Genomic DNA, 14,450 nt, shown 5'->3' on the forward strand with positions numbered 1-14,450 from the left:
CTCAGAGGGAACAGAAGCCGGGCCAGGGAAGGTACAGGGCGAGGTGTAATGTGAATAGGGAGAAAAGGGTAAACAAGAAGAGAGGCAGAAGGAGCGCCGAATACTTCGGAAAAAGAAGTCTAGCTGGCCAGGCCTTGAGAGAACTTGGAGACTCTCTCTACTGCAAACAAAAACTCGCCAACTGAACAGCATACATTAAACCCGCCAGGCCGCAGACCCAGGGGCGGACCTCCTCGACTCCACCCTCAGCCCCGAGGCCGGCTCGGGCGTGGTCCCGGCTTCCTGCCTGGGCCGCTGGCCCGCCCCCTCCGCCGAAGCCCGGCCACCTCCGGCCTGAGCCACGCGGTCTCCCAGGCGGGCCGGGGCTCGGGCCCGCAAAGCGCGATGGTGACTTGGCGGCGGGACGGCCGGCTGACGGGCAGCCAACGGCTGCTGTGCGCCGGGCTGGCGGGGGCGCTGAGCCTCAGCCTCACCGCGCCGCTGGAGCTCGCCACCGTGCTGGCCCAGGTCGGCGTCGTGCGGGGCCGCGCCCGGGGGCCGGGGGCCACGTGGCTCCGGGTGTGGCGGGCCGAGGGGCCCCGGGCCCTGTGGAAGGGGAACGCGGTGGCGTGCCTGCGCCTCTTCCCCTGCAGTGCCGTGCAGCTCGCCGCCTACCGCAAGTAAGAGCTGGGCAGGGCGGGGCCGGGAGGCGGGAGGCAGCCGCGGGGGTGGGGGGTTCCGCGGCCTCCCGAAGCCCAGGCCCCGGGGGGGGCGAGCCCCAGGCCCCTTCCGGATCGCGTGGGACCCCTCGGGACAGTTTGGCCAAAAGGCGACGCCTACCGTTCCCAAAGAGCAGTCCCCAAGTTTTTCACAGTCTTGGGATTACTGCCCCGCCAGGTGCAGTTTTTGTAGGAGCACAGCCCTGGCTCAGAGAGGCTTATCCGGTTGCCCCAGCGAGAAGGTGGAATGGTGCAAAAGAAGATTTGCGGGGAGGGAGTGAAGGGATCTGCAGAGAGATGGCTCCTGACCATTCCCATCATTCACCAACTTAGAAATTTTGCCTTGGCTGGCTGAGAAGAGAGACCCTTTTGAAGGTGTGTGTATGCAAGTGCGTTCATGTGACCAAAACCCCTAGAACGTGCTTGGTATTGGGGAGAGGTACCAATCTATGGCCACAGGTTTCTGCAGCACTGCCCCGCTCCCACCACCCCCAGTGAAACTTGTCTTTAGGGTTCAACGCAGGCTGAAGCTTCCCCTCCCTAAGCTGCAAACAGCCACCTCAGCCTACTACTGCCTCACCCCATTCTTTGGGCTTTTTCACCTTCTTACAACAGCTGCTTCTCAGGAAAGGATCTAAAGATTGCAAATGCTGGATGACTCCTAAAGGTTCCTCAGAGCTCAGAGATATTTACATTTTAACTGAAAATAAAGCCTAGTGAAATGGTAGTGATGGCATTTCAGGAAGAGATGCTTCTGTACTCAGGGGATGGTCCCTGTGTTCCTCATTCAGTGGGCACAGCACCAACCCTGAAGACTGGCCTTGGCACTGAATTAGACAGCCCACAGTCCTGACCACATTGATCCAACCTTGGAGGCTAACTAACCATTAAAGAATTGCCTTCGGCCCTGGGAGGCCAGACCTGGAAGGCTTACCTGGCAGATAACAAGCCGGATGGGGTCATCCTGAGTACTCAGGGACTGAGTCCTCACTCATTTCACCTAAGCCTGGGAGCAGAGTTCTCTCCCTCTGGGGAGGGAATGTGGTGACCTTGTGGGGCATTTCAAGGCCCTCTTTCCTCCTCAGCAACATCTGGCCTGCAGTCTGTAAACGGTTCTCTGAGTTTTAATAACTCAGTTTCTCCCCACTTCACTCTGCTCTCCAACGTGGTATGGAAATCTTTCTTTGGAATGTGTACCAAGCAAAGGGAGGCAGAACTTCGAAGGCTGGTTTAAGTATTGTGGCTTTTCTCCTAACCACCTAGTATATGTACATCACTGGATTTTTTAACAGCTTTACTGAGGTACCCTTGACATACAAAAATTGTATATATTTAAGGTGTACAACTTGATGTTTTGATATACATAGACATTGTGAAATGATGACCACAATCAAGCTAATTAACACACCCATCACCTCGACCTAGTTACCGTTTTTTGTGTGTGTACATCTTTGGATTCTTACAACTCCTGCCTCCTGCCCTGTAAGGTCCATAGGATAAGAAGTATTAAGGCCATTGTACAGATGCAAAACTGGGCTCAGATGGGCCACAACATTGTCGGTAACAGAGCTGAGAGTTCCACCACCTGGTCTCTAAATCCAAATCCCGTTCTCAATGGCATCATGTTACCTTTCTCTTTACATTCATTTGACATTCATTTAGTGAGGCTTCTTTAAGTACCCACTGTGTGCATGCAGCTAGGGAAAATGCAAGGATGAAGGGAGCATGGTCCCTGTGCCTCAGAGCTTACAAAATGATAGAAGAATAAGACTAGTGTGTCTGTAGCATGTCATTGCCATGGGTGAAATACTGTAGAAATTTCACAGTCCTGGTGAGGGATAAGGAGAAGATGTTAAGACTTCATAGAGGAAGAAAAACATCTGAGTTTGGTCTTAGGAGAATGAGTAGGAGTTTGCTGGGCAAAGATGGGGAAAAAGATATTGTAACTAATGTCTTGAGCAAAGACCCAGAGGTGGGAAGGTATGCAGCGTGACGGGAGCATGGTGTGTCTACAGCAGTAAAGGGAAATACAGGTTGGAATCAGATCTTGGAGGGGCTGAGTTAAAGAGTTGGGACTGGGTATGCAAGGGTAGCTGTGGTCTGTTTTTGAGCGGGAGTGCTGTGATTAAAGCAGTTCAACAGGAATTACTGTCACCTGGTGGCAGGGTAGGATGACCAGAGAGGGGGAACACCGGGGATGGCAGGACCAGTTAGGAACCTCTTGCACTAGTCCGTGTGGCAGCTGAGAGCACTTTAAGTAAGCTGGTGACAGTGGGAGTGGAGAAGAGATTTTTGGGAGAGGAAGAACAGATAGTTACCCCTGCTAGGTTTTCTAATAATTTTTTCCTACAAGATAAGTTTCTTTCTGGAAACTAGAAGTATTTCAGTGAATAGCCAGGCAGAAAACAAAGTGGTTAATTAATCATGGTGCCACCCTTCCTACATAAAAACGATACCTTTGGTCCATCATTATACTGATTTATCTCCATTTACTGACCATGAATTGCAAAACAGTTGGCTGGGGGTAATGGTATGGCCTGTGATCATGTATATGAACAAAGTGTAAACATTCAGAATGTTCAGGGAATGGAGTGGTTAAATGACTTGTCCACCAACACAATTAATGGCAGAGTCAGAGCTTGAAACCACGTCATCTGACCCCTTAGTCCAGGGCTCTGCCCACCCTTGTGATGCTGAGATGTCTGCTTCCTCAGATTTATGACTGAGAACCCACTCAGTAGAGTCTGTTAGGAGCTAGATCCTTGTAATAAATAATATACCTAACACAAAGGATGGCTTTCAAATGCATCAAATAGTAGACCTTCGCCCAGCTTTACTCCACAGCTGCTTAGCCAGCTGAATAAACCTTGGTTTGGGTCCCTGCAGCTCTGAAATTGTTCATAACCAACACCTTTTCCTTATTGTGTAACCACTTCTTGAGCTTGTGTTTGGCTGCTGACTTGTGTTAAGGTGTACAACTTGATGTTTTGATATACATAGACATTGTATATATCAAAGTTGAAGTGTTGGCAGTTCCAATTACATATATCCAGGGCATGTGTAATATCCGTGTAGCTGAAAGGAAAGGGTTACTGCTGTTCACCAGCTTATCCAGTCTCACTGGAGAAGCTTCTGTGCCTGAAAGTATGGGGCGGGGAAGAGCAGAACAGAAACCCTGCTGCCTCAGCCAGCCGGACAAGAGCTTCAGATACAGAGACCAGGACATCATTGAGCCTGTCGGGGCTGCCTGCCTTGACTCTGTGATTCTAAGGGGAAGGATTAGTGGTCCTTGTCTCTGTATCAGACGGTAAGAGTCTGAGAGGAAAGGACTTCCTTTGGTTCATCTTTTTAATTTTGCATATTTGATAGTAAGACCCTACTTTATGAAACAAGTATAAGACAGGGTTCCTCTTCGTAGTTCATCAAGTCATTCAGTGAACCAAGGGCCTATTTCCTTTCCTGTTGTCCCTATCAAACACTTCTTTGGCAGGACTATTATTGAACTCTTTTATGATCTATGCTGAGTGCCAGTACAGTGTCTGGCACATTGTAGATGTTCAATAAGTGCGTAATGAATGAATAAATGCCCTGGAAGCCATCCAGTAGGATAGGGAATGAGGCAGTGAGAAAGAACAGTGTTTCTTTTGTCATTTCAGTCCCCACCTTCTTCTAGGTTGGTCCAGCTTGCTGCAGACCACCCCTCCTGTCAAGCATTTCCTCTGTCTCTCTTGCCTCTCCTAAGGCTTCCTTCCCACTAGACTGGCCAAGGCAGAGAGGAGGGAGGAGCAAGGAAGTGTGCAGGCAGTGAAACTGAAGCAAATGGCCCATTGGTAAATGCCGGCTTTAGTTATCTGCATCCTTAAAACGTAGCTAGTTAACTTAAATGACTGTCTCGGTGCAGTTAAGGTAGACTGACAAAAAGTAGATTGACAAAATGATGTCAAGACTTCCTTACCACTTGAAGATGTTTTTAATCAATGATTGTTTACTTGGGAGCAGAGGAGCCACCCTAGAACCCATTAAATGATTTCACCTGAACACCCACTCATCTTATTTATCATGCAGATGGACGGCCCTAGCTTACTGCCAGACAGAAGCAGGACATGCTCTGCTCTGGAGGCTCAACAGCCAAAGAACTGGGAATGCTCTCATTAAAAAAAAAAGAAAAGAAAACACAGTACTTTTACTAGAGCCTAGCTCTGTTCACTTTCCTTTTACTCAAATAATTGCTGTCCCTCTCCCTCTCTCCACCCCCTGGCAGAAAAATTTATATTTTTCTTGGTTTCCAAGACCTTTTTTATTTTGTCCTCATCAGCAAAAAGTAAAATTCCATTGCTTCCTGGCCAGGGAATGTGTACCATCTAAATTCCCCTTATAGTAATTTCTGCCGTGGTAGGCCCTCATGACTAGGGGTGCACTGCTTCCAAAAGAGGGACTGTAACAGAGTGGCTGTTCTGCATTTGGAAAAGTCCACCCAAAGCTATTTTTTACTATTGTAAAACTGCAGAGAAACACAAGAACAGTCTAGCAAACACTCATATACCCACCATCCAGAATTGATGGCATGAAAGATAATTAGTATAGAAGATATTTTTAATAGGAGGAGTATCTTTTTTTAATATAAGAAATACAGTATTACACAATTAGCATGTATAGTGTAGGGGGCACGGGGAGGGCTGTGCAACACAAAGACAAATAGTGATTTTACAGCATCTTACTATGCTGATGGACAGTGACTGTGAAGGGATATGTGGGGGGACTTGGTGAAGTGGGGAGCCTAGTAAACATAATGTCCTTCATGTAATTGTAGATTAATGATACCAAAATAAAAATAATAAAATAATAAAATAAAATGCTTGTAATGAAAAAAAAAGAAATACAGTATTACAGATAGAGCCACTCTTCTCCTTCCCAGTCCATCCCCTCTCCACTTTCCTGGAGGTATATTTTATACTGTTTTTTTATGTTTCTGTATCTATCCATGAATAACGTATGGTTTTCTGGGTGCATTTCTTAAACAGATGGTTATCATACAGTATAGGTCACTCTACAACTTACTTTTTTCACTCAGCCTTATGATTTTATGACTTCTCCACACTAATACATTGTTCTAAGCTCATTCATTTTAACTAAAGTATCCATTGTATGACCATAGTACAATTTATCCATTCCCCTAGCAGTGGACATTTAGGTTGTTGGACTTTCTCTACTTACAAACCATGCTTTCTGGGTCTTCGTATGTACATGTGCAAGAGTTTCTCTAGAGTACATACCTAGAAATGGTATTGTTGGAGTGAACGTAGGCATTCTTTCTGTTTTACTAGATACTGCAAAGTGACTGCACCAACTTACACCCCTACCAGCAGTGGGTGAGAGTTCCTATATCCATACATCCTCACCATCACTTGACATTATCAGACTTTTTAATCTTTGCCAATCTGCTAAGTTGGAGATGGTATCTTGTTACTGCTTTTATTTGTCATTTTATTTGATAACTAACAGGGTGGCACATCTTCTCTTATAATTATTAAGCCAGTACATTTTTAAATTCCTGGGAATTCTGAAAGTCATCGTTTCAAGCAACTACATTTCTTTTAAGTTTCAGCAGGACCAAGGAGCACATTCCAGTTTGGTATTTACTGTTACTTGGTTCAGAACAAGTCCTTTTGTTCCTTTATGCCCCACAGGCAAGCCAGGATTGACAGTTACACAGATAAAAGGGGGAAATGCTTAAAATGAAGGGGGAAGAACTTAGGGTAGATATAAAGACAAGAGTTGGGTGTCTCTTATAGGTAAGTAGAATTATATAAATATAGTAGAATTTGTTGTTCATTAATCCTAATACATTAGTATAGTAATTTTCACTTTGTAAAGCATTTCCAAATGCTGGAAAATGTTGCAAGAAGTAGTGTGGTGCACTCTAGTACAATCCATAGTTGATTCCCTTGTGCTTTTCCCCCTATTTTCTCCCAGGTTTGTCATGCTGTTCACTGATGACTTGGGCCATATTTCCCAGTGGAGTTCCATCATGGCTGGGAGTCTTGCAGGCATGGTTTCCACCATTGTGATATATCCTACAGACCTCATCAAAACCCGGTTGGTTGTACAGAACATGCTGGAACCATCTTACAGGGGGATCCTCCATGCTTTTTCTACTGTTTATCAACAGGAAGGATTCCTGGCCCTTTATCGAGGAGTTTCCCTTACTGTTTTAGGTAAAATGGAACTTTTCATCTTGTCCAAGAAAAAGCTGTGTTCTTTTATATTAATGAATGTGTTGTATACCTTTGTAACCAACTAAATCTGCTTTACTGAGTTCATGGTCATATGAATTCAATCCATATAGAGCCAGTTAGCTTCATTCTATTCCATAGCCACACACCCCACTCCTAACTTTGGCCTGTCCCATTCCAGGGAAGAGAGGAGGACAGAGAGTGGAGGTGGCTCAGCACAGACTGATGGGACAGCAGTCCCACATGCTCCCCATCTGCCTGCAGGCAGGAGCACAAGTAGTGTAGCAACTGTAGTTCTCTGGTCTTTGGAAGCTTTGCCTGGGCTACACACGCACAGGCCACCTGGTACCCCTGATTGCCAAATCCAGCAGATCACCCATTATGTGATCTTTGTTGTGGCATTTGATGAGATTGATCACCCCTTCTTCTGGAAACTTGGTCTAGGACGCCACTGTCTCCTGGATATCCTTCCCACCTCTCTGGCAGCTCTCTTACCTGGTTCATCTGACACTGCCAGCCTCTACATAGCACTGTTCCCTCAGATCCTTCCTTAACTTTCTTTTCATCCTCCACACTCTAGGTGGCCTCATCTAAGCTAGTGGCTTAAACAAGCATCATTATACTGTACTGACTCCCAATCCCATCTCTACAATAGCAATGACTAACATTTATTGGTTTATTGGTGCTTGCTCTGTGCCAAGCGCTTTGCATAGTTTCCCATTTAAGCCTCATTTTACAGACTAGGAAATAGATACTTAGGGAAGCTAAGGGACTTGCCCAAGGTCATGTTGATAGAAAGTGGAAGAACCTAGCAATACAACCCAAGAGCCCTGTCTCTTAACCACTGACTGCTACCAATTCCTGATGGCAGTAGGAATACCTGCTATTGGACACCTTTACCTGCTGCTTCCTGGGATACCAAACTCACGACTAAACATGATGACCTCATTAGTTTAACACCTGCTCTCCTCCTGCATTCCCTGATGAATGAGACTGCCTTTCTTTCACCCACTGGCCTAAGCCAGAAGAAACCGAAAATCACTTAACTCCTCCTCTCACTCCACTCCCACTTCGGCCATCAAGTGCTGTCATTTGGCCTCTTTTAACCCTCAATCTGTCCCTTGTTTATCCCTCCCTCCTCTGCCCTCATTCATGCTCTGAACCTCATCTTTCCTGCAGACACTTACAAGAGGCTCCTACTTGTGCCCAGTCCCAGGTCTCCCATGCTACTGCTGCCAAGCATCGTGATCTTTCACCAGCCTCATTCCATTGCCCTCTTTAAAAGCCTTCACTGACTCTTGAGCTGCAAGGAAAAGCCCAAATTCCTTATGGTGCACCAGGTCCTTCAGACCTGGCCTGGCCAGCCCCACTCACCCAGCCCACCTCATATCCTGTCACACCTGCACCTGCACTCATGCTCCAGCCAAACAGAAACATGTGCTTTTCCTGGAACCACTACTCCCTTTGTACATGCTGTTCCCTCTGCCTGGACTGCTTGTCCACTCTCCCAAGGTCTGATGAACGCCTACTCATTCCTCAAGACCTAGTTGGAAAGTTCTCTCTCCTGCGAAGTCCTTCCTACTTTACCCAGGCGAAATTGATCTCTCTGATCCTCGTGTACCTAAAGCGCCCCCATTATGGCACATATCTGCTGTCTGTCTCCTCCACTAGATGGTGAGTATCTCCAGGAATTAGCCTACTCCTCTTTGTATTCCTGGCACCCGGCAGAGGGCCCAGCACATTGCAAACCTCCACAAAAGTTTGCTAAATAAAGGCAAGTGGGGGAGTTGATGCATCATTTTTCATGTGCTTATTAAATAAATGTTATGTTTTTCTAAGATAGGCAACCCCACTTGTGTTATCCCCTCTTTTAAAAGGGGATAGCAGTCCCTGTGTAAACTTAAGATGGCTCCCAAAGTTTCCAGAAACTTGTGAAAGTACTACCTACTGCACTTCTTGCTCGCCATCTTTATCTAGAAAGATGAGGATCTCACACAGCACATATGGCCACGCCATTGCCAAAGGCAAGTCAAGTAAGCTCCCTCACCACTACAGCCTCACTTTGCAGTTGCCAGAGAATGTTTCCTTCTCAGCTGAAGACCAGCCCCTCCTAGCCTCCAAAACCTAAGTGCCTCCCACTAACTTTTTTCTTTATGGGACTGAATTTTTCCCCAACAGCTATGTTTTTAGATTTCAAACACCCAGAAAAGTAAAAAGAATTGGAAACACCCATACACCCACCATGTACATGCTACCGTGAACATTTTGCTTTATCACATATCTATCTATCCTTCTAGCCATTCATCAGTCCATCTCAAGTATTTTTTTATGATTTCCATGTAAGTTGCAAACATCTAAATCCTTCACCCCTCAGTCCTTCAACATGTGTATCAATCAACCAGAGTTCAATATTTGTTTATGATTCTTCTTAAAGTTAAATTTACATAGGGAATCTCACAGCTGTGGATTCCCAGCAGAGTTGGAGACCCTCCAAGGACAATATGAAGAGGATCCACAGGATTGGAATGGCAGCATCACATTGACCTCGCTGTCTGAATGACTATGGAGGAGGTCGCCCCACCAACCTGCCATACCTGCCAGCATTGAGCAAAAAGCAGAGTTGGCCCAAAAAAGCCAGGCCAGGCCAAGACTGGGGCAGGAGAGTCATCCAAGCCGCTTGGTCCCCAGTGACAGCCTTGAACGGGCTGGATCATGCCCAGCTTACAAGTGCACACAGGAGGGTGGCCCCAGAGTTGCAGGGGAGGTGAGCTGCTTTCAGAGGCCATCCCAGTTAGAGACCCATCAGGCTGCTTAGAGGATGCATTCCTATGAAACAGTCCCCCAGCAGAGCTTATAAACCACAGCTGTTTCTGTGCTTGGTTTACTTATAGACCCAGAATAAAGGAATAAACTGTCAAAAAACATTTACATACTGAGAAGTACATAAACCTTTAATGAACCATTCTATGCTTTTCGACAAATAACACTACCCCTATCAAAATACAGCACATTGTCATCACCCAAGAAAGTTCCTTCCTGCTGCTCCAGTTGGAGTGATTTTACCAAGCACAGAAGCAGTCCTGTTTACTTCCCCTGGATTCTCCACAGACATTTAGGTTCTCAAGCCTACATTATGGCGACAAACACCCAGTCTTCCTGGCCTTGTTTTGCAGGTGCTCTCCCCTTCTCTGCTGGCTCCCTTCTCGTTTACACGAACCTGGAGAAAATCTGGAATGCACCCCAAGATCGGTTCTCTCTCCTCCAGAACTTTGCCAATGTCTGCCTGGCTGCTGCAGTGACCCAGACCCTCTCCTTTCCCTTCGACACAGTGAAGAGAAAGATGCAGGTGAGGCATTATGTTGGGGGGGGTCCTCAGGTAGGGAGGATGCCTGGAAGTGTTTGTGGGTGGGTAACAACAGCAAAGAACACCAGCCATCAGTGATGCCAGGTTTCCAGGGAGCCTGTGACTGCTCAGACATACCGTGCAAACCCCCACTCTGTGGCATTTGAGCTGTGAACCTCAGGGCTTTGGCTTGAGCCCAAGCTGCCACCCCATTCCACACTCTTGCTTTTGCAGGTCTGTTTTCAAAGCCTCCAGATGAGGCCCACTTTTCTTCCTCTCTTGCTCATAGTTGCCACCACCCATTAAATGGGAGCAGCCTCCTAACTCTCCCTCCTCTCCTGCGCCTTCCACAGGGAGGGCATGCCCTCCAGCTTTCTTCAGAGCTGCTTCTTCCCCTCAGTGAAACAAACTCAAAAGAACCAAATGGCCCAATAGTCCCTGACTTCCTTGCTGAGGAAATAACTGCATTTGAGGTGGGTCTGGTTCTTACTGGGATTGGCCCTGCATTTCCTGTTACCTGGGAAAACAGATTTTCTCTGCAGACCACAGGGCTAAAGCCTGGGGCAGAGGTCCTAAAGTGAGTAATTGGCTTAGCCTAGAGACAGCCAATTTCAGTAAAGCCAAGTAAGGTCACAGGTAGGTCGGCCGAGTGGGGTGAGCTCCGAGTCAAGCACGATGAGGCTCCAAATCTGCCCTTAGCCCTGCTCACTGTCCACTATTCTCCCTTAAAACTCCACGTCCACAGGAAAAAAAAATTTTTTAATACCACCACATCCCCAGGCTTGCCTGCCTCTCTGGTCTCTTCTTGGTAAATCTTGATTCCTACAATTGATATATTCCTAAAGAGCTGCTTTGGTATTTAATTTGGGGTCAGTTGAATCCAAGTTTAAATAATCAGGCCCAGCTGGGTTTGTTTTTCTGCATGTCTCTAACTTGTTGATGTGTGGGCTCAGTGGCCACCAGGTTCCCCTTGCAGCTTGCTGGGCTGGGCTGGACTGGGCTTCACTTACCTCAGCACCAAAAAGCCTGCAGGTACTTATCTCAACCTATAAAGAAAAGCTGCCTTCAGAATAATACACATCACAATTACACCCAATTCTTTTGCTCCAATCCATCCAACTCTTTGTCTGTCTGGGTTATATTCCTTCTTAGTCCTTTGTCCAAAGAAATAATTGTCACATTATTGTAATCTAGATACAAGTTTAAAGCTTGGTTAGTGCCTGCTTATTTGTAGAAAACATTTTTTCCTAATTTTAAAAGTAATGCACATACACTTAAAAACAGTTAAAATGGGACAGACATTCAAGATGGCGGCATGAGAAGTGAGATGGAGAATTCCTCCCAAAACCACAGATAGTATGAAAATGTAGTTAATTGATACAACTAACCCTAAAATAAGAAAGAAGGCTGAACCAGACTGCACACAGACCTCACAAAACAGGGTAATGTACGAAAGCCTTAATCACTTGGGACCCAAGCCCTTCCCCCACCCCAGCTCACCTGCGTGAGGAAGAGAAATGGAGCAGCGGAGGGGGTGGAGGCCTGGGACTGCTGAATACCCAACCCTGGAGGTTTACTTCGGGAGCAGAAACCTACACTGTATGCTGCTCTGGACCTTGGGGAGCTCAGACAGGTAGAGTGCTTGAGAGACAGATTGCAGCCATTTGTGGAGAAGGGGATCCACACCTGGCCGCTTTGGAAGAAGGGAAAGGCAGGCAGTCTGAGAGGCTTCCTAGCAGCTAGAGGGCAGCTGAAGGAGTGGGGTTTGCACAGAGCTTGCTGCATGGAGGAGGGGAGAGCTAGACAAGTTTGTCTGGGCTGCTCTGCCCAGCTGGTTGAGAACTTCAGTCACTCCATCCACCTGGCTGCCTACTCAGCTCCGAGGCCCCCCACTGTGACATGTAGCCTGCTGCACCTTCCTCCTAGCCTGCCAGCACCGGTTCACAAACCTGCAGTCACTGTGCTGGCATCAGGCCAACCAGAGGGAAGCCATGCCTACAACAGCTAGAGACACAAAGCACAGAGGCTTACACCTGTGTGCTCGGCCCACTGGCTCTGACACTGGAGACAGGCACCACAGACGGGAATCTGGAAACATATCTTTCTCCCCCCAAGAACCAGTTCCGCTCCCCTACGACACCCAACCTCACTCTAGGGGCTGAGCACCTCCTGAAACTGGAGCTTCTAGGCACTAGAGGGCACCACACAGAAATATGAAACGTCAAAAGAACATGATTCAGACCAAAATCTCACAAACCCCAGAAAAAGGGCCTAATGAAACTGAACTCACCAATCTGCCTGAAAGAGAGTTCAAAATAAAAATCATAAACATGCTTATGGAGGTACAGAAAAATATTCAAAAACTCAGGAACGAATTTAAGTCGGAGATTCAATCATTAATAAATTCCATATCTGAAATGAAACATACAATGGAGGAATTTAAAAGCAGATTAGATTTAGAAGAAGAGATGGTAAATGGAAAAGAAATTAGAGAAAAGGAATACAAAAAAGCTGAGGCACAAAGAGAAAAAAGGATCTCTAATAATGAAATAATATTGAGAGAATTGTGTGATGAATCCAAACAGAAGAATATTCATATTATAGGGGTACCAGAAGAAGAAGAGAGAGAAAAAGGGATAGAAAGTGTCACTGAGGAGGTAATTGCTGAAAACTTCCCCAATCTGGGGAAGGAGATAGTCTCTCAAGCCATGGAGGTGCACAGATCTCCCAACACAAGGGACCCAAGGAAGACATCAAGACATATAATAATTAAAATGGCAAAGATCAAGGATAAAGACAGGCTTTTAAAAGCAGCTAGAGAGAGAAAAAAGATCACATATAAAGGAAAACCCATCAGGCTATCATCAGACCTCTCAACAGAAACCTTACAGGCCAGAAGGGAGTGGCAAGATATATTTAATGCAATGAAGCAGAAGGGCCTTGAAACAAAAATACTCTACCCAGCAAGGTTATCATTTAAATTTGAAGGAGGAATTAAACAATTTTCAGATAAGAAAAAGTTGAGAGAATTTACCTCCCACAAACCACCTCTAAAGTGCATTTTGGATGGACTGCTATAGATGGAAGTGTTCCTTCCTAAGGCTAAAGAGATGTCACCCAAGGGATAGACAAAGAGTACAGAATATGATTCATAACACAGAATGGAGGATGAAAAAGTAGGGAAAAAAAAGAACCTTTCAGCTGTGTTTGTAATAGCACACAAAGTGAGTTAAATTAGACTATTAGATAGTAAGGGAATTACCCTTGAACCTTTGGTAACCATGAATCTACAGCCTGCAATGGCAATAAGTATATGCCTATTGATAGTCACCCTAAGTGTAAATAGTCTGAATGCACCAATCAAAAGACATAGAGTCACTGAATGGATTAAAAAACAAGACCCATGTATATGCTGCCTACAAGAGACTCACTTCAAACCCAAAGACATACACAGACTGAAAGTAAAGGGATGGAAAAAGATATTTCATGCAACTAACAGGGAGAAAAAATCAGGAGTTCCAGTACTTATATCAGACAAAATAGACTTTAAAACAAAGAAAGTCACAAGAGACAAAGAAGGACATTACATAATGATAAAGGGGTCTGTCCAACAAGAGGATATAACTTATAAATATCTATGCACCCAACACAGGATCACCTACATATGTGAAACAAATACTAACAGAATTGAAGGAGGAAAGCAGTGCATTACTTTTAGGAGACTTCAACACACCACTCACGCCAAAAGACAGATCAACCAAACAGAAAATAAGTAAAGAGACAGAGACACTAGAACAACATATTAGAACAGATGGACCTAACGGACATCTACAGAACACTCCATCCAAAAGTAACGGGATGCACATTCTTCTCAAGTGCACATGGAACATTTTCAAGAATAGATCATATACTAGGCCACAAAAAGAACCTCAGTAAATTCAAAAAGATTTAAATTGTACCAACCAACTTCTCAGATCACAAAGGTATGAAACTAGAAATAAATTACACAAAGAAAACACAAAAGCCCACAAACACATGGAGGCTTAATAACATGCTCCTAAATAATAAATGGATCAATGACCAAACAAAAACAGAGATCAAGCAATATATGGAGACAAATGACAAGAATGATTCAACAACAAAATCTGTGGGACGCAGCGAAGGCCATGCTAAGAA

General features: G+C 45.6%; 1 protein-coding gene across 1 annotated transcript in view; it reads left to right on the plus strand.

Moving 5' to 3' along the window:
- The first annotated feature begins 297 nt into the window (after positions 1-297).
- The window catches only part of SLC25A43 (solute carrier family 25 member 43), a 45,748-nt gene continuing 31,595 nt past the window's right edge, over positions 298-14,450 (plus strand). The window contains exons 1-3 of the mRNA XM_037016968.2: positions 298-659; positions 6,672-6,913; positions 10,105-10,277. Coding sequence (XP_036872863.1) covers positions 385-659; positions 6,672-6,913; positions 10,105-10,277 — 690 coding nt within the window. The 5' untranslated portion in view covers positions 298-384. The remainder of the gene's footprint in view (positions 660-6,671; positions 6,914-10,104; positions 10,278-14,450) is intronic.

This window comes from Manis javanica, chromosome X, assembly GCF_040802235.1.
Source record: "Manis javanica isolate MJ-LG chromosome X, MJ_LKY, whole genome shotgun sequence".
Classification (NCBI taxonomy): Eukaryota; Metazoa; Chordata; class Mammalia; order Pholidota; family Manidae; genus Manis; species Manis javanica.